Below are 21,516 nucleotides of genomic sequence, written 5' to 3' on the forward strand. Positions count from 1 at the left end.
GATGCCTCATTTAACAATATCTATACAATGTTTGAACAGAATAAATAGATCTAAGATGAAGGTTGTGAAATTCAAGATGTCATAATTAACTAATATCGTCAAAAGTTCTCTATATTAAGGTAAATCAGTCAATCAGTTACTTATTTGTTGACTTGTGTCATTTGGTCTTTGGTGGAGTGTTGTCTCATTGGCATTCATACAACATCTTCTGATTTTTATAATAAAGAAAATTTATGTAAGAAAGAAAAATAAGAAAGTATTTAATGTTTAAACAGGCTTGTTAAAAAAACAGATGTGAGGTGTTGTTTTGATGGCTGGGATAGGCTGAAGTCTAACCTTTTTGACAAGTTGCCAACTGTTGTTAGGATAGCTGGGATTGGTTGGATTACTAATCTGTTTGAACAGTTGCCAGCTGTTGTTAGGATGGCTTGGATTGGTTGGATTACTTACCTGTTTAAAAAGTTGCCAACTGTTGTTAGGATGGCTTGGATTGGTTGGATTACTAACCTGTTTAAAAAGTTGCCAACTGTTGTTAGGATGGCTTGGATTGGTTGGATTACTTACCTGTTTAAAAAGTTGCCAGCTGTTGTTAGGATGGCTTGGATTGGTTGGATTACTTACCTGTTTAAAAAGTTGCCAGCTGTTGTTAGGATGGCTTGGATTGGTTGGATTACTTACCTGTTTAAAAAGTTGCCAGCTGTTGTTAGGATGGCTTGGATTGGTTGGATTACTTACCTGTTTAAAAAGTTGCCAGCTGTTGTTAGGATGGCTTGGATTGGTTGGATTACTTACCTGTTTAAAAAGTTGCCAGCTGTTGTTAGGATGGCTTGGATTGGTTGGATTAATTACCTGTTTAAAAAGTTGCCAGCTGTTGTTAGGATGGCTGGGATTGGTTGGATTACTAACCTGTTTAAAAAGTTGCCAGTTGTTGTTAGGATGGCTGGGATTGGTTGGATTACTAACCTGTTTAAAAAGTTGCCAACTGTTGTTAGGATGGCTGGGATTGGTTGGATTACTAACCTGTTTAAAAAGTTGCCAGTTGTTGTTAGGATGGCTGGGATTGGTTGGATTACTTACCTGTTTAAAAAGTTGCCAGCTGTTGTTAGGATGGCTGGGATTGGTTGGATTACGTAGTTTCACAATTGCAGCATCAATGAGTTTACCATAGGTATCTTTGAACCATTCCTCCTGTGGTGTTTCTGGTGGCTGTGATGTTATCTCTTGTAACTTCTCCAATGCATATAATGTCTACAAATATTTTTATATTCTTAAAGTCACATGTCACTAACAAAACATTAAAGAATAAATCAACTTCAGATAACTTTGATTTCACTCAAGATAAGATACATCAGTCATTTTGAAAAGCTTAATAGAGCTTGTGTTTATATCGTGTATTCAAACTTTAAATAAAACTTTGAATAAATGGGTAATTGACATGGACATCCAAATTTACAGTCAACTGATACCAATTGTTTGGTCATTCTTATTAAGTTGAGTAATACAGACAAAAAATTATAGATTGTCTCTGAATCTTTTAACAATGAGCACTTCAGCTAGATTTGTATTTACAGTAATCATTTGATCATGCCACTTCTTTTTATCTTTATATATTGTATAAATGGACACCACATTGTTTTGAGTAAAACAGTGATTTCTTGACTTTAAGACTTCTTTTAAGATAGATAATACTCACTGGTTTCATTATAGTCTTATGTTTTTCTCTAATGATGGCTAACTTCTCATCTTTGGTCAGAGCTGAGTTAGTGTTGACCTTCTTGACCTCACTCTCAAGTTGTTGAAGTTTACGTGTTACATCTTGATGTTGTTGGTTTAATGTTCCCAGCCAGAGTTCATCCCACAGTAAGGTAATTCTACGTAACTCCTGAACTAATTGTTTAACTTCTGATATCATCCTACAAGTAAAAATCAGTACATTAAAGTCAATATGAAGAACAAATCATTACAATGATTCTACACACACTTTTTACTTACCGTGAAAGTACTTAATTGTGGGTACCAATTAAAATTTGTAGTTTAAAGTTCTATGTTAATGGGGTCTTAAATTCATGAATTTTAGATTTAAGGTCTTTCCCTGGATTGATTTGGACAAAATTGGTTATCTTTTGTTGGATATTTAAATTTGTGGATAAATCCATCTTAGAAACCACTAATATTGATACCCAACGAATAAAAGTTATTTAACAGTATAAGAATTAAGGCAGTTCCATTAAAGCACTTATGGTACCCAAGGAAGGCACTTTAAAAATGGGGTAATCATTTACAACTCAACTATGCAAAAACAAAGATGACACCAACCTATAGATGAGATTTGGAGGTGTCATCCCTGGTTCGCATGTATGATTTTATGGAACAGCCCTTAATATGTTAAGTATTGTTATAATACTGTATCTAAAGAATTATATTGTAAAGTGGTTTATTTTTGCATTTTTCATTAGCTTTTTTTCTGGTTATAATTTTGGTCTGATTTAAAGTACAAAACATTTTAGAGATTCTTGCAAGCAATGCATGGACAAAGGAGCTGTCTTTTATCAGATTGCAAAAATGCATGAATATTTGGATTTCTTTTTGAATAACTTGGAAACCACTAAACTCTTATGCTTTGCGAAATAGCGAGGTCACATGAAAAGAGGTGATATGAATAACTAAAGGATGTTGATAATGTACTTACTTTGGATTGTTATAAGACAATATTTCTACTATAGACATCAGACAGCCCTGTAACATTTTACTAGAGGGATCCTCTATATCTTCATCTTCCTGAGAGTTACAATCATCAGAATTCTCATCCAGTTGTTCTGTTAGATAGTTACTCAGAAGTCCTTAAATATAACAGTTTAAATACATACAGTTTAACAAGTGTGGACACACAGAGATGTCTGTCAAAGTCCTTTAATACATATACATATACATATAGTTAACATTTGAAAAGTGTGGACACAAAGAGAAGTTTATTAGATATGTACTCAGTAGTCTTTAGATATAACCAAATACAGTTTTACATACATACAGTTTGACAAGTGTGGACACTCAGAGATGTCTGTTGAAGGGTTTCTCAGTAGTCTTAACATATATAACATTGTACTGTTTGACAAACATAGTTTAAAAGTGAAGACCCACAGAGATGTTTGTTAGAAAGTTACTCATTAGTCTTCCAATATACCAAACTACTCTGTATACACATGCAGGTTACATTTGACAAGTGTGGACACAAAGATATGTCTATTAGTTATGTACTCAGAAGTCTTTAAATATAACCAAATACATATTTACATTTTGACTAGTGTTGATACACAGAGCAGTTGGCAAAATTAAAACTCAGCAGTCTTTCAACATAACAAATTATGCTTTACATGCATACAGTTTGACAGCGGTGGATACAAAGATATGTTTTCTGATGAAACTGTCTTCAATAAATTTAAGAACAAAATATTTAAATAATTCATGTTTAATTTTTACCAACAAAAGTACATATTTCACTCATAATAAATTAACTATCATAGTGTGACAATTACTTTTTACCATCAACAAAATGTATCAAATTAGATGAAAATGAAATTATATTGAGGGTATTTACCTTCTCTTCCTGAATCTTTGCTGTCAGATTTATTAAATGAAGATGAACCAACAACAGCAGGATAAACAATTAAATGTGGAGCATCATGGGCTACTCTACACAACAAGTCAGAAACACTCTGTCTAACATACAACTCTGGGTGACTTAGTCTGGAAAACAACTGAGGAATAATTCCTGCAATAAAAATTATGATAAAGTAACAGAAATAGAATGGTGTGATATACAATAAGTAAGAAACACTCTACTAAATAACTCAGTGTGACTAAGTCTGGGAAATAATTAAGGAATAGTTCCTTAATTACAAAAATACTGTTAACCAAGTTATTTTCAAATTAACACCTTTCTAGCTGACCTATCAGATTTATTTTAGAGATTTTCTAATGTTTTTGATATATTTTTAGAAGGGAAGATCCAAATTTGACATATCGGCTACATATCTTGTACCCATTATTTATCCCAAAGTAAGTTAGAAACACTCTGTCTATCATATAAGTATGGTCAACTTAGCTAGGAGACAACAGTGGAATAACTCGTGAAATATATAAAATAAGTTTCAGATTAACATTTACTATTTTTGCTGTTATCTATTCAATGATGCTATTTCAAACTTTCCTGTTGAGATTCTCAGCCTTTGAATACTTCTTATCATATTTCACAGGATAGTGTTGATGTAGTAGGCATACACAGTCAGTCCTAACTAAAGAACATTTCTCAGTTCCCAGGCATACACAACCTGTAACCATGGCAACCTAAGTGTACATTTTATAATATTTTACCTGTCCATGGAGCTGTAGGTGTACTAGCCAGACCAGGCTCCAGAACATTTCTCAGTTCCCAGGCATGTTTGACCAGTAACCATGGCAACCTTAATGTTAACTTTATATTACTTTACCTTTCCATGGTGCTGTAGGTGTACTAGCCAGACCAGGCTCCAGGACATTCATCAGTTCCCAGGCATGTTTGACCAGTAACCAGGCAACCTTAATGTTAACTTTATATTACTTTACCTTTCCATGGTGCTGTAGGTGTACTAGCCAGACCAGGCTCCAGGACATTCCTCAGTTCCCAGGCATGTTTGACCAGTAACCATGGCAACCTTTATGTTAACTTTATATTACTTTACCTTTCCATGGTGCTGTAGGTGTACTAGCCAGACCAGGCTCCAGAACATTCCTCAGTTCCCAGGCATGTTTGACCAGTAACCATGGCAACCTTAATGTTAACTTTATATTACTTTACCTTTCCATGGTGCTGTAGGTGTACTAGCCAGACCAGGCTCCAGAACATTCCTCAGTTCCCAGGCATGTTTGACCAGTAACCGTAATAATCTGAGTGTACCTATAACATTACCATCTTCATCACTCTGAGTCTTCTGTTAAATATACAACACAAAAGATAAATCTATCAAGAATTGAAAAACAATCTATGAATCAACACTTGTAATTTTAAAAACAGAATGTCAATTTTCTTTACACCCAAAGCAAAACTAGAAAACAATATTGCACTGTTTCTAGCTATGGCTTTAATCAAATGTTTGTGTAATCAATGCATATACATTATATCCAAAAAAACATGGAATCAACCAATTAAGAATAAATGACTGGATTGAGAACAATGTATTATAATGTGTTACCTCTCCTCCATTGAGTTGGAGGTAAGTGAAGTAGGCCTTGGCTGACAGTTGATTGAGAACAATGTATTATAATGTGTTACCTCTCCTCCATTGAGTTGGAGGTAAGTGAAGTAGGCCTTGGCTGACAGTTGATTAAGAACAATGTATTATAATGTGTTACCTCTCCTCCATTGAGTTGGAGGTAAGTGAAGTAGGCCTTGGCTGACAGTTGATTGAGAACAATGTATTATAATGTGTTACCTCTCCTCCATTGAGTTGGAGGTAAGTGAAGTAGGCCTTGGCTGACAGTTGGTTGAGAACAATGTATTATAATGTGTTACCTCTCCTCCATTGAGTTGAAGGTAAGTGAAGTAGGCCTTGGCTGACAGTTGATTGAGAACAATGTATTATAATGTGTTACCTCTCCTCCATTGAGTTGGAGGTAAGTGAAGTAGGCCTTGGCTGACAGTTGATTAAGAACAATGTATTATAATGTGTTACCTCTCCTCCATTGAGTTGGAGTTAAGTGAAGTAGGCCTTGGCTGACAGTTGATTGAGAACAATGTATTATAATGTGTTACCTCTCCTCCATTGAGTTGAAGGTAAGTGAAGTAGGCCTTGGCTGACAGTTGATTGAGAACAATGTATTATAATGTGTTACCTCTCCTCCATTGAGTTGGAGGTAAGTGAAGTAGGCCTTGGCTGACAGTTGATTGAGAACAATGTATTATAATGTGTTACCTCTCCTCCATTGAGTTGGAGGTAAGTGAAGTAGGCCTTGGCTGACAGTTGGTTGAGAACAATGTATTATAATGTGTTACCTCTCCTCCATTGAGTTGGAGGTAAGTGAAGTAGGCCTTGGCTGACAGTTGGTAATAGTGGTACACTCTATGAACTACTCGTTTCCATACACTCAGTAATTTGTCAATACAGTCTTCACTTGCTATTTGTAATGATAAACAACAAGACAACAATTGTCTTCTGGTTGTCTCTGCACCTTCATCACATTCATTCTGTAGGTAAACAATAAATACAAACTATTATAACATCAGTCAAGGGAGGAGAAGTCTTAATTACAAGTATTCAAAAATTAAAATCTGCAAAAACTGTATTAAGTACAACAGTTCTACTGATTTAGACAATGATTTATTAGTATTTTGAAGAGATGGATGGACATCAGCATACTATTAAGTTCTGTCTACCACTGGGCGTATAAAATATCTCAATTTAATCATCATACCTGGTCTACCATCGGGCGTATAAAATATCACAATTCAATCATCATACCTGGTCTACCATTGGGCGTATAAAATATCTCATTTCAATCATCATACCTGGTCTACCATTGGGCGTATAAAATATCTCAATTTAATCATCATACCTGGTCTACCATTGGGCGTATAAAATATCTCATTTCAATCATCATACGTGGTTTACCATTGGGCGTATAAAATATCTCATTTCAATCATCATACCTGGTCTACCACTGGGCGTATAAAATATCACAATTTAATCATCATACCTGGTTTAACATTGGGCGTATAAAATATGTCAATGTCATCATCATACCTGGTCTTCACTGATATCTTCTTCACTACTGAATGAAGTATGGATCTGACTGAGCACGCTCAGAACCTTCCCCGTCTCTTCATTACTGGTACCCTACAAAGAAATCATGCTGTACTTTGGTTTCAAGACACTATATTATAAGAATGATAGAATCTATTGTTGCTAAATGTTATATGGACTTTCATAAATTTATAACTGAGGAAAATGTTGCAGAACTCTGACATTATATATCTAATCAATGTGTTGGGTATTCTTATTACTCATTCATGTTGGTATCTTACCTTTGGTAAAAGGAACAAAATTTCTGCTTTTTCATCTGTTAGTAATTCTACACTTCCATGGCTGAAATAAACAATGGACTTAATGAAAGTCATTATGACCATTTCACAACTGTGGTATGTCTGTTCTAATACTTGTAGCTTAACTGTGGTATAACTGTTCTAATACTTGTAGCTTAACTGTGGTATAACTGTTCTAATACTTGTAGATTAACCAAGAATGATCTTAAGGAATAAGAGTTACTGTAAATTCAGAAATTATTGAGTTTATTTATTATTGCGATTTTGTCTTTTTAGACTTAAACATGATTTGAATTTTTATGATTTTGAAAGAAAAATCTGTTCAATTCATATAAAATATTTCAAAATGCTAGTTTCAATTATTGTGTTTACAACTCTGGCATTTTTCGCAATAATAAAAACCTCACAATAATTTCTGAATTTACAGTATTCATGCATAAATTGTAGGTCAAGGTCATATGTTAGTCATCATGACTCCTTCACAACTGTGGTACACCTATTTAATACTTATAGCTTATCTAGGAAAGGATGTTTAAAAGGAGGAAGAGTTATTCATGCATCTAATGTAGGTCAAGGTAATAAAATGTTTGCTTTGCACAGCCCTTCACAGCAATATAAGATAAGTCTTATAACAAAATATTGGTCTTTTGTTGAGAAATATCTCATTGGTTATCATAGTACATATTCTTATCTTTATATTAGTCTTATGTAGCTTGTATTTAAATAATAACTGTAACAGATGAATGGATGGATTTTGACAAACCTTGCATTATCCACAGACTTTCTTCCCCACTTGTAACACCATCCAGCTAGCGTGAACCATGATTTACTCAGAGTCGGACATTCCATTGTGCTGAGATGTAAAATCTGACCTATCACCCTGTCGCTATGGGACAATATAGGATTGTCACCAATCTTCAGATCTGAAATGACAAAAAAAGTTAATTAAAACATTAAATGTATGATTTCCTGACATCACCTTCTAAAGCAGATCACCCACCTTGACCTCACATTCTATAGCAGATCACCAACCATGACTTGAACACCTTCTATAGCAGATCACCAACCCTGTCAGTCTTTCCTTTTGTATAATTGGGAGGAGAGAGAAGAGGAGGATTTTGAAAATAAATGACCTCACATTACAACAGGCTAAACTAAATAACTTTACTAAAGGCAGCTTGAAATTTCAAAAATTGAAGATAAATATTGAGGTAGAAAAAACATTTTTCTATATGCTCTCAACGTCATGACAAATATTGACCGAAATGTTTGACCTGATATAAGGAAAGAAGAATTAAATATAGGACATATTTATAAACCAGACAATATAATGCCTTTGTTATGCTACCGTTGACCCCTCCCATTGTGTGAAACACCAGAGCCCTGACATCCAACTCTAACATGCTCTCTTTCGTTTTCTTATCATGGACTGATCCTTCTACAGACCTGCCAACTTTTGAAAATCTCCATGGGGGATTTAGCGCCCGACCAGATTTTTAAGGGTTACAATTTTAGCAACTTTTCTGTGTGCATTGTTTTTTACTCCTAAAATAGTCTAAGTTCTCTTCTTTTTTCTTTTGGTATACTAATGATGAGCCTGTAGGCCTTGATTTCTTTTATTTGCACGATTCTTGTACTATTAAATTATAAAATTGACAAAATAACTGAAGAATAGAGAAAAATGGCATTAAAAATAAAGGATTCAAAGAAGAGACCCCACCTTTTCCCCCCTCCAAAGACCTTCTTATCTATGAACCTTGACTCAAAAGTCCTAAAACTACATGTCCTAAAGTTAGAAGGATGAAGACAGATTTTGATTTAGTCTTACTTATGGTCTTATCAGTATCAATGAGAAAATGGATAAAATTTGAGTTATCTTTCTTTGTATTCAGAGGTGCTCTTACCGGTGGAGGCTTATACAGTAACACAGTAGAAGCATCGATTTTAAATCAAAAGACACACGACGTCTCGTTTCAAAAATTAAACGGATTTCAAGATAAACGATGTTTTCTTGAGAGTTCATTACAGTTCTCATCTTTCAATTAATTATGATTTTGTTGTGGAACTACGGCAAATGTTGCAAATTGTGTTTGTATGATAAATTGATTAAAATTGAAAGGCTGTTGACCAAATTTGTGTATACAAATTAATTTTGAGGACTGTTACGACCCATTAGGTGATCTGATTACATACAACCACTAATTATGACACCTGTTGTGACTGGTGATTAGCATAGGGTCTTTAACTTGTCATAATATGTCCCCAAGTAAAATTATAGATTTTTAAAAAATGATCAAAAAACTTCAAAATCAGTAAACAATAATTATTTCGGGTATATTTGGTGAACATCGGGATTTTGACTAGGTTTACGATCCCGATATCGGGATGCGGGTTGAGGGATAAAAATCGGGATGATACCGTGAAAATCAGGATAGTTGGCAGGTCTGCTTCTACTCAATTAATTAAATCATTGTACCTCTTTTGGCCTATATTCCATCAATATATACTATGAACTGTATATTTTTATAGTATCAATCAATTTTTTAAATCATACAGAATACCGTATAGCGGGTTATTTTCGCCGGGTGTAAATTTTCGCTTATTTTTGCAGATAGAACAAAACCGCTAAAATAACTTCTGCCAATTAAAGAGTGCACATGCAAAGGTATTGATAAAAGTTTTGAATCTGCAAAAATAAAAACGGCCAAATATTTCATATACCTTATTCAATGAAAATCGCGAAATTTTACAACCGCGAAAATAACCCGCTATACAGTATCCCTATTTCCTGCTACCAGAAGCCTCTGCTTCAAATATATCTCTTTCCCTATTACTTACCATGATCTGCATCCTCCAACACTATCCCTAACTTCTGCCTGCTACCTCTTGTCTCCACCTCCAATAAGAGTTGTATATTGTGGGATAACACAGAACTATCTCCTCCTTCTATTCTTAACTGACTTGTCAATGAAGACAAATTCTTATGGTCTATCTGTAACCATTTAACAATTGTTAGAAGTGATCTAGCACTCAATTCATTACATTGTAATAATAAACTTTTGTCCTTGACATCTTTGTGAAGGTCAGAACAAACATGGCCTACTATGCTATTACTAATGATGTCAATTCCATCCTTTAATTGTCCAGTAGCTTGCAGCAATTTTGCTGCAGTGCGTTCAACACGTAACACATCAAGTTGATTTATACTGGAGTTACTTCCCCTGAGTCTAGTCAATGCCGGTAGTATTGAATCTTGTTTTAATTGACGTCCATTTTCTAATCCTCCATCAGACAGCAGATTTATTTGTTGAAGTAGAAGTTTCTCTGCTAAGATATAGTTTTCCTGTTTCCTGGCCAAGTTAGATATTCCTAGCTGTAGCTTCAGTTGCTGACCAATCAAATCTGAAGTGAAAAATTCATTAGGCTTCATATGTATATATATACACCTTGCATATCATATTAAGTTATAAAGGGACAGAACTGAAAAATGTAAGAGTGATGCGACCCAAAATTTGTACTTGATCTGAACTGTGATAATAAGTATAATGTATAAGTTTCATAAGGGGTTTATATCTAATAAAACATTTGTATTGATAACTTACTTGATTTTTTATCTATCCCAGGTAGATGTTGTTGTATATTAACAAATCTTTGGACTTGTATTGATAACTTATTTGATTTTTTATCTATCCCAGGTAGATGTTGTTGTATATTAACAAATCTTTGGACTTGTATTAATAACTTACTTGATTTTTTATCTATCCCAGGTAAATGTAGTTGTATATTAACAAATCTTTGGACTTGTATTAATAACTTACTTGATTTTTTATCTATCCCAGGTAGATGTTGTTGTATATTAACAAATCTTTGGACTAGTATTAATAACTTACTTGATTTTTTATCTATCCCAGGTAGATGTTGTTGTATATTAACAAATCTTTGGACTTGTATTGATAACTTATTTGATTTTTTATCTATCCCAGGTAGATGTTGTTGTATATTAACAAATCTTTGGACTAGTATTAATAACTTACTTGATTTTTTATCTATCCCAGGTAGATGTTGTTGTATATTAACAAATCTTTGGACTTGTAAAAACGTGCTGACATCATGTTCATCCTTGTCCAAAATGAAATCACTGCTAATAGGCAATAGGACGGGCTAGAAAATAAACAGGAATAAATATAACATTGGATGCCTCAACACTGGAGTTGACTACTAAATATAGGTGAATAGTTATACAACTTTCTGGATTAGTCTCATTAATATCTAGGCTGACATAGTGTTCAAAGTCGAATTGATAACAGGATATCTAGTAGGATACCTTCCTAATTTATTCTCATCTTTTCAAATAAAATATTGTGTACATATCTATAATGATTTTGTATACTTACAGGGGATAGAGGGATTGACGGGGATTGTAGAATATGTGTAATTAGATACCTTTTTAGTTTTATCCTCTAGTTGTCTTCTCAAACAGTATATTGTGTACAGTTGTGTAAGTATTTTCTGTGATGACAGAAGAGGCCATTCAAAGGAGCTAACTCTTAGTAAGTCTTCAATAATCTTCTCACTTTGTAACAGACTTTTGACAAACTCAGGTCTGAAATAAAAGGTTCATATCTATGGTAAAAATATTTTCATTTTCATTTTCACTTGTTTTGTGATAAAAAAAATATCTGACACTCTGTTAAAGCATTTGACAATTTAGAAAGGCCTAATTTCTTTACTTGTCTGAAGTCTTATCTATAATATTGTTCCTATTTTTATGTTGATTTTCATTTACTACATTTCAATTTTGTTATCTGTATAAAAAGACATTTGACCATGACAACCCCTTATTCACATGGCAGTAAAATATGTTTAAGTTCTGAATGGTACTCATAGCTATCTTTCCTGGAATACCGACTACTGCTAGTCTTACAATATGTTTAAGTTCTGAATGGTACTCATTGCTATCTTTCCTGGAACACTGACTACTGCTAGTCTTACAATATCTTTAAGTTCTGAATGGTACTCATAGCTATCTTTCCTGGAACACTGACTACTGCTAGTCTTACAATATCTTTAAGTTCTGAATGGTACTCATAGCTATCTTTCCTGGAATACTGACTACTGCTAGTCTTACAATATGTTTAAGTTCTGAATGGTAGTCATTGATATCTTTCCTGGAACACTGACTACTGCTAGTCTTACAATATGTTTAAGTTCTGAATGGTACTCATAGCTATCTTTCCTGGAACACTGACTACTGCTAGTCTTACATAGCTATCTTTCCTGGAACACTGACTACTGCTAGTCTTACAATATCTTTAAGTTCTGAATGGTACTCATAGCCATCTTTCCTGGAACACTGACTACTGCTAGTCTTACAATATGTTTAAGTTCTGATTGGTACTCATTGCTATCTTTCCTGGAACACTGACTACTGCTAGTCTTACAATATGTTTAAGTTCTGAATGGTACTCATAGCTATCTTTCCTGGAACACTGACTACTGCTAGTCTTACAATATGTTTAAGTTCTGAATGGTACTCATAGCCATCTTTCCTGGAACACTGACTACTGCTAGTCTTACAATATGTTTAAGTTCTGAATGGTACTCATTGCTATTTTTCCTGGAACACTGACTACTGCTAGTCTTACAATACGTTTAAGTTCTGAATGGTACTCATAGCCATCTTTCCTGGAACACTGCCTACTGCTAGTCTTACAATATCTTTAAGTTCTGAATGGTACTCATTGCTATTTTTCCTGGAACACTGACTACTGCTAGTCTTACAATACGTTTAAGTTCTGAATGGTACTCATAGCCATCTTTCCTGGAACACTGACTACTGCTAGTCTTACAATATCTTTAAGTTCTCTTACAATATGTTTAAGTTCTGAATGGTACTCATAGCTATCTTTCCTGGAACACTGACTACTGCTAGTCTTACAATATGTTTAAGTTCTGAATGGTACTCATATGTAACTTTCCTGGAACACTGACTACTGCTAGTCTTACAATATGTTTTTAAACGTCTATCTTTTGATTGATTTGTGGATGAACATGGTCACTGTTAGTGAACAAAATACTTCACAAACTTAAGTCATTACCAACTTGACGTGTTTCAAATAATTAATCTTATGTAACATTGATAAATATTGAAAAACAAAGTCATTGTTCTCACAGATCAAAGAAGTCTCTACTGATACTTACTTGATTTGTTTCTGGTCAATTATACCAGCTGCTACTTTGACATAGTGTTGGTAAACCAGATCAAGTTTCTGACTGGTTCCCCATATTTCTCCTACATGTAGTTCCTGTTTAGTCACATCATTTAGAGATCCTCCTGGAACTAACTCCATATTCTCTTTAACACCAGAAATGTTGTTCAAATCAAACTCTGACAAGGCTCTGTTAATAGAAATCATGTAAGAACTCTAGAAATGTTCTTTAGAACTAGATGTGTCAAAGCGACATGAATGGCCCTGTCTCAAAAAGTTGAATAATCTGCAATTTCAATAACACATGTGGACACAAACATGATGGTTGTCTCACATATAAAAAATCAGCTTAAAATCTGGAGGCGTATAGAAAAAAAGTCTGTATAACTGTGATTTTTAACAATTTTCAAAGTTGTAAACCCTTAATTTTAGTAAAAATTTAGTGGAACGGAACGACACTTAAACTTGATCTGTAACTCATCATGGTAAGCTCACATAACAAAAATCAGCCCAATATCTGAAAGCGTTTAGAAAAAAGTCTGTATAACTGTGATTTTCAACAATTTATCAAAGTCCAAAGCCCTTTATTTCTGCAAAAATTAGTGGAGCAGAATAAAACTTAAACTATATCTGTATTTCATCTTGGCTAACTCATATACCAAAAATCAGCCCAACATCTGAAGGTGTTTAGAAAAAAACTCTGTATAATGATTTGTTGTGGAATGACAGAATGACGGAATTACGGACAAGGGTAAAACTATATGGCACCGACAACTTCGTTAATAAAAATGATATACATGAATAATTTAAAACTATAAAAGTATCCTATATTTTGATTGGTTGATAGGCAAGATATTTACATTTTTTCACTAAATTTTGCAAATGCCCTCCTGAAAATGACATTTATGTTAAAATCTTAGTATCTCATAAGACAAAGTGAATTATAACTAACGTGACATAGTTAGTATCAATATCTGTATTAAAGGCTGTTTGTAATGTTATGATATAGCTAACCTGACATAGTTTATATCAATATCTGTATTAAAGGCTGTTTGTAATGTTATGAACGATGTATCCTGGCGATACTCCATTACTGCCTCCTGCCACTCCATAACTGACTTCCAATCTCCCAGGGATTGATAACACTCTACAACCTGTTAACATAAAGTGTTAATATCTACAACCAGTTAAAATAATCCATTCTCAGTATAACAGTACAACAGATATCATTCAATGATACTCCATGATTGCTTTCTGTTACTTCAAGAATGACAATAGTTCAGCCAAAAATCTTAAATCAACATCTGTTGGGCTGTTGTCGGCAAGTTTTCATTTACAATCTACTGGTTTTCATATAAACCTGACTCACTATGTCTACTGCAATTCTGGTGTCTTCTTGTGTTACTGTGTATATAACATACCTGATTCACAATAAAATTCAGGTTTGACAATGGGTAGATGTGTCTCCTGCAATTCTGGTGTCTTCTTGTGTTATTGAGTATATTACATACCTGATTCACAATAAAATTCAGGTTTGACAACGGGTAGATGTGTCTCCTGCAATTCTAGTGTCTTCTTGTGTTACTGAGTATATAACATACCTGATTCACAATAAAATTCAGGTTGGTCTATGGGTAGATGTGTCTCCTGCAATTCTGGTGTCTTCTTGTGTTACTGAGTATATAACATACCTGATTCACAATAAAATTCAGGTTTGACACTGGGTAGATGTGTCTCCTGCAATTCTAGTGTCTTCTTGTGTTACTGAGTATATAACATACCTGATTCACAATAAAATTCAGTCTGACAATAGGTAGATGTGTTTCCTGCAATTCTAGTGTCTTCTTGTGTTATTGAGTATATAACATTACTGATTCACAATAAAATTCAGTCTGACACCGGGTAGATGTGTCTACTGCAATTCTGGTGTCTTCTTGTGTTACTGAGTATATAACATACCTGATTCACAATAAAATTCAGTCTGACAATGGGTAGATGTGTCTCCTGCAATTATAGTGTCTTCTTGTGTTACTGAGTATATAACATACCTGATTCACAATAAAATTCAGTCTGACAATGGGCAGATGTGTCTCCTGTTGCACTGGTGTGGTATTGTGTTTACTTAGTATACCCTTGATTTTCTGTGGTATAACAATATCAGGTTTGCCATCTACATCCAGATCGTCTTGGTCTGTATTTAACAAAGCTTTCACTGAACTCTTTAATTCCTTTCCTGCATTCTCATATCTGTAACAGAAACATGTTCTATACTGTACACGTACACAATATAACATTAGGACAATGTCCAGGATATTAATAGCACAGGATGATGTATATAAATAGACTACATGAAATTTGATAATCTTTGGTAATCAAGAGATAGCCTGTTTTTGTCCATATTATACTTTTTGACTATTTTAGGTCTCTTTTTGTCACATAGCTTCTTATTTTTCTACATATATTTACTGCCCTGGCTTTAAAATGTTTAGAATGAGATTTCCTGATGAATTTCAATCCAGAAAATAATTGGACCCACAACATATTTAGAGAGTTATTTTAATTACTAATATCCAGTTGAAAACTACGCTGGTAAGTGCTTCGATACTGACATGATATATAACATACATTTCTAAAATTCCATGTTGACCAATAAATAAATTATAACTTAACTTTTGGTTCTACCTCTCTCCGATAAAAATTTAACCTTTGGATATTCTTTTAAGGTCCCTTTTGAGCATATTGCCCCTAAAGCTTTACACATCACTTTTTCATATGATAAGGCGCGTGTGTTCCTGATGAAGGTTTATCTTCAAAACAAAATTATTTAAACTTATTTTTTAGTCCAATAATCCAGGGTTGGTTTTTTTTATATACAAAATTAACATTTCCACTCAACAGCCTTGATAGCTTGATTGATAAACTTTAACGATTTCATGCATGCAATTTAAATGTAAATAAACTCAGTTTTGATGTTTTGAATTGAAGGTTGTACCAGAATTGTATAATGACATGGCAGGCACATTTCAAGGACCTGAACCACCCATAATATAAGACTTTAATTTCATTCCATTAACTAGAAGCTCTCAAGAGCCTGTGTCGCTCACCTGTATCTACTGAGGTTTGGGAAATCATGTTTAATAAGGTAAAAATCATAATATATAGTTTGAGATACTCTTATAATGATTGAGGCCAAGTTTGGTTTCATTTAACCCCATATCAGATTTGCTCTAAATGCTTTAGTTTCAGAGATAATAGACTGCTTTTTACCCATTTGTTCTATTTTAAGCCCTGTCTGCCATCTGACCAACTTTTTAAACAAGATATCCTAATGATGATTGTGGCCAAGTTTTTTGTAAAGGTAAATGATGATGGACACCAAGAAATGGGAAAAGCTCACTTGACCATGTGAGCCAGGTGAGCTAAAAATGTAATCACCTACAATAATCCAATCTATGTACCTTCCATTCCCATGCAACAATTGTAATCACCTATAATAATCCAATCTATGTACCTTCCATTCCCATGCAACAATGCAACAATTGTAATCACCTACAATAATCCAATCTATGTACCTTCCATTCCAATGCAACAATTGTATTCACCTACAATAATCCAACCTATGTACCTTCTATTCCCATGCAACAATTGTAATCACCTACAATAATCCAATCTATGTACCTTCTATTCCCATGCAACAATTGTAATCACCTACAATAATCCAACCTATGTACCTTCCATTCCCATGCAACAATTGTAATCACCTACAATAATCCAATCTATGTACCTTCCATTCCCATGCAACAATTGTAATCACCTACAATAATCCAACCTATGTACCTTCCATTCCCATGCAACAATTGTAATCACCTACAATAATCCAACCTATGTACCTTCCATTCCCATGCAACAATTGTAATCACCTACAATAATACAATCTATGTACCTTCCATTCCCATGCAACAATTATAATCACCTACAATAATCCAATTGTAATCACCTACAATAATCCAATCTATGTACCTTCCATTCCCATGCAACAATTGTAATCACCTACAATAATCCAACCTATGTACCTTCCATTCCCATGCAACAATTGTAATCACCTACAATAATCCAATTTATGTACCTTCCATTTCCATGCAACAATTGTAATCACCTACAATAATCCAACCTATGTACCTTCCATTCCCATGCAACAATTGTAATCACCTACAATAATCCAATCTATGTACCTTCCATTCCCATGCAACAATTATAATCACCTACAATAATCCAATTGTAATCACCTACAATAATCCAATCTATGTACCTTCCATTCCCATGCAACAATTGTAATCACCTACAATAATCCAATCTATGTACCTTCCATTCCCATGCAACAATTATAATCACCTACAATAATCCAATTGTAATCACCTACAATAATCCAATCTATGTACCTTCCATTCCCATGCAACAATTGTAATCACCTATAATAATCCAATCTATGTACCTTCCATTCCCATGCAACAATTGTAATCACCTATAATAATCCAATCTATGTACCTTCCATTCCCATGCAACAATTGTAATCACCTACAATAATCCAATCTATGTACCTTCCATTCCCATGCAACAAATGTAATCACCTACAATAATACAATCTATGTACCTTCCGTTCCCATGCAATAATTACTTTTGAAGCATCCTTACTTTAGATAAATCAGAATGTTTAATTGTAGCAGATGTCATAAAAAGATTATTTAGAGAAGACATATTACCTGCCAGCAGCTTTCTCCACTAAAGCTTTGATCCAAAGAAGTTTTTTCCCCATGACGTCCCTACACCAACTGTAGACTCCCATTAGAGCATCAGGCTGCTTTAGGTCCAGTAAACCTCTCACAAGATATAACACGGTCTGTTCAAACTCTGTACTCTATAATGAAAATATTAGACACAGAATAAGTATTGTGGATTTATTTATAAACACAGAATAAGTACTGTGGATTTGTTTATAAACACAAAATAAGTATTGTGGATTTATTTATAAACACAGAATAAGTATTGTGGATTTATTTATAAACACAGAATAAGTACTGTGGATTTATTTATAAACACAGAATAAGTACTGTGGATTTGTTTATAAACACAGAATAAGTATTGTGGATTTATTTATAAACACAGAATAAGTACTGTGGATTTGTTTATAAACACAGAATAAGTACTGTGGATTTATTTATAAACACAGAATAAGTATTGTGGATTTATTTATAAACACAGAATAAGTACTGTGGATTTATTTATTTTCGTGGATATCAATTTTTGAGGATATTTGAGTTAGAGGTTTTGACATCTGCATACAAAGCCTATAGAGACAATATCTGCATACAAAGCCTATAGAAAATTTGTAATTAGTTGAACATTTGAATTCGTGGTTCACATGTACCAAAAAAACCCATGGAAATTGGAAACTAACAAATAATAATGAATCCACAGTCGACGAATTTTTGCATCAGGTAGTTTCCCCTCTTATGATCAGTTTTTACATCAAGTATTTCCCTCTCGAATAGATGAAATTTTACATCAGATATATCCCTCCTGAATAGATGATAGGGACTTCAAGACAAAATAGAGGAGAAAAATATGGGGTAAATGACACTGGAATAATATTACATAGACATTGATATTTTTTAGACTTCGATTAAACAGATTGATAGACTCTTGGGTAATGAGATCAGATATATCTGTGTGGATTTCTAATTTAAGCAACTGGATTTACTTGTGTATTGATTTACTGATTTAATAGACTGTTCATACCTGTGTATTGTCGTTTTCTTTCATGTCCCTCAGCAGTTCATGTGCCTGTCTAACAGTGACACCTGTGAAGTCAGTATGTAAGGCTATCTTAATAATGTGACTACAAATCCTAAACATACCTGTGTATTGTCGTTTACCTTCATGTCCCTCAGTAGTTCATGTGCCTGTCTAACAGTGACACCTGTGAAGTCAGTATTGAAGGCTATCTTAATAATGTGACTACAAATCCTAAACATACCTGTGTATTGTCGTTTACCTTCATGTCCCTCAGTAGTTCATGTGCCTGTCTAACAGCCACACCTGTGAAGTCAGTAAGTGAGGCTATCTTAATAATGTGACTACAAATCCTAAACATACCTGTGTATTGTTGTTTACCTTCATATCCCTCAGCAGTTCATGTGCCTGTCTAACAGTGACACCTGTGAAGTCAGTATGTAAGGCTATCTTAATAATGTGACTACAAATCCTAAACATACCTGTGTATTGCAGTTTTCCTTCATATCCCTCAGCAGTTCATGTGCCTGTCTAACAGCGACACCTGTGAAGTCAGTATGCAAGGCTATCTGTATAATGTGGCTACAAATCCTAAACATACCTGTGTATTGCCGTTTTCCTTCATGTCCCTCAGCAGTTCATGTGCCTGTCTAACAGCAACACCTGTGAAGCCAGTATGTAAGGCTATCTTAATTATGTGGCTACGAATCCTGGACAACCATTCCAAGCAGGTTCCTTTATTGATTCTAAAGAACGTCCTCACAGCCTGAGGAAAAAAATAAGATAAAATAACAATAAGATAGAAGTAGTTCTTTTGTATACACTCCTGGTTTTATGGATAGTAGTCTCATGGTCAATTCATATCACATCTCATTTTAATGTTCTTCATCCAACATATACTAGATATAAAGCATAAATGTAAATAAATGGGGAATGTGTCGATGGAACACAGAAGATGCCATTGATGCATATAAGATTATAAAGGGACATAACTCACAAACAGTAAAAGTGACACTGCCCTTTTGTGTTTAGTGGTAATACGCATTGTGTATAATTTTCATAACATCTCCTAGAGGCAAACTAAAGTTAGAGAACATAAACAAAATAATTGGCAATTTATCCATTTGTAAAGGGGCATAATTATAGAACAGTATAAAATAAAGTCAGGCTACTAAAATTCAAACTAGATCTGTGTTTTCAGGTAATAAGCTTTGTGTAGAAGTTTTAAAACATTTGGTTGAGGCAAACTAAAGTAAGAGAACAGAAATGAAAAATTCAGCAATTTTTCCATTTGTAAAGGGACATAACTCTAGAATGGTAAAAGTGATACTACCCAAATTCAAACTTGATCTGTGTTTTCTGGTAATCAGCATTGAATTTAAGTTTCATAATATTTGGTTGAGGAAAACTAAAGTAAGGAAATGGAAATGAAAATTCAGCAATTTTTCCATTTGAAAAGGGGCATAACTCTAGTATGGTAAAAGTGAGGCTACTCAAATTCAAACTTGATCTGTGTTTTTCTTTGGTAATAAGCATTTGCATAAGTTTCATAACATTTGGTTGAGGCAAACTAAATTTAGAGAACTGAAACCAATTATGAGATTTACTGGCGGAAGGACATATGTACATACAGAGAAGGTTAAAACTTAATGCCCCCTCCACTACGGCGGGCGCATAAAAATAGCTAAGTGGCATTGGCAAAATGTAAAACAGTTACCTTAGGTGGCATAGGCATTGCCACAGCACAACCTTCATATGCATTATATAGAAGCTTTTCTAACTGTTCCATAAACTGTAGAATAAGCTGAATTCTGTAGTGCTCACCATTCCCTGAATCAAAGATAATCAGTGTTAATCAAATTCAAGATGAATTCTGGATTCAAATAATTTCAAAAGAATTCCTCTTTTTGATATCTTACATTTGTTAAAGATTTTTGAACTTTTCAAAATTCATTAAACATTTGTGTGCCTTTCAAAGTTCATCACACAGACAGGAATCTGATGTTCAGTAGTTGTCGTTTGTTGATGTGGTTCATTAGTGTTTCTCGTTTTTCATAAAGATTAGACTGTTGGTTTTCCTGTTTGAATAGTTTTACACTAGTAATTTTTGGGGCCCTTTATAACTTACTGTTCAGTGTGAGCCAAGGCTCTGTGTTGAAAATGGTTTACTTTTATAAATTGTGATTTGGATGGAGAGTTGTTTCATTGGCACTCATACCACATCTTCTTATATCTATGTACACCTTACAAACAATCTATGAATTAAATATAGTTGACATGTTACTTATAAAACTTAACATTGACCAATGAACCATGACAATAAGGTCAGGGTCAGATGATACCTGCCAGACAGCCATTTACATCTTATATTTCAGTTGATAAAACAGTTTTTAGGACGACAATAGCAACACTAGCCAAATAAGAGCTTAATACAGAGCAGTG

General features: G+C 34.0%; 1 protein-coding gene across 3 annotated transcripts in view; it reads right to left on the reverse strand.

The window, feature by feature from the left end:
- Positions 1–21,516, reverse strand: part of LOC143046419 (serine/threonine-protein kinase SMG1-like) — a 141,516-nt gene that overhangs the window by 89,936 nt on the left and 30,064 nt on the right. For 2 of the 3 annotated variants that reach the window (XR_012969160.1, XR_012969159.1), the window contains exons 23-40: positions 20,792–20,904; positions 19,676–19,840; positions 18,045–18,199; positions 15,333–15,531; positions 14,299–14,438; positions 13,277–13,474; positions 11,519–11,678; positions 11,110–11,236; positions 9,914–10,477; positions 7,839–7,998; positions 7,058–7,118; positions 6,777–6,869; positions 6,029–6,220; positions 4,835–4,967; positions 3,596–3,769; positions 2,690–2,840; positions 1,694–1,913; positions 1,078–1,248 (exon numbers count right to left, since the gene is read on the reverse strand). Coding sequence is in view for 1 of the 3 variants with exons in the window: in XM_076219583.1 (XP_076075698.1) it covers positions 1,078–1,248; positions 1,694–1,913; positions 2,690–2,840; positions 3,596–3,769; positions 4,835–4,967; positions 6,029–6,220; positions 6,777–6,869; positions 7,058–7,118; positions 7,839–7,998; positions 9,914–10,477; positions 11,110–11,236; positions 11,519–11,678; positions 13,277–13,474; positions 14,299–14,438; positions 15,333–15,531; positions 18,045–18,199; positions 19,676–19,840; positions 20,792–20,893 (3,165 nt within the window). In the remaining 2 variants the exon portion in view is untranslated. The remainder of the gene's footprint in view (positions 1–1,077; positions 1,249–1,693; positions 1,914–2,689; positions 2,841–3,595; positions 3,770–4,834; positions 4,968–6,028; positions 6,221–6,776; positions 6,870–7,057; positions 7,119–7,838; positions 7,999–9,913; positions 10,478–11,109; positions 11,237–11,518; positions 11,679–13,276; positions 13,475–14,298; positions 14,439–15,332; positions 15,532–18,044; positions 18,200–19,675; positions 19,841–20,791; positions 20,905–21,516) is intronic. The other variant, XM_076219583.1, reaches the window with a different exon arrangement.

Source organism: Mytilus galloprovincialis, chromosome 9 (genome assembly GCF_965363235.1).
Source record: "Mytilus galloprovincialis chromosome 9, xbMytGall1.hap1.1, whole genome shotgun sequence".
Taxonomy (NCBI): domain Eukaryota; kingdom Metazoa; phylum Mollusca; class Bivalvia; order Mytilida; family Mytilidae; genus Mytilus; species Mytilus galloprovincialis.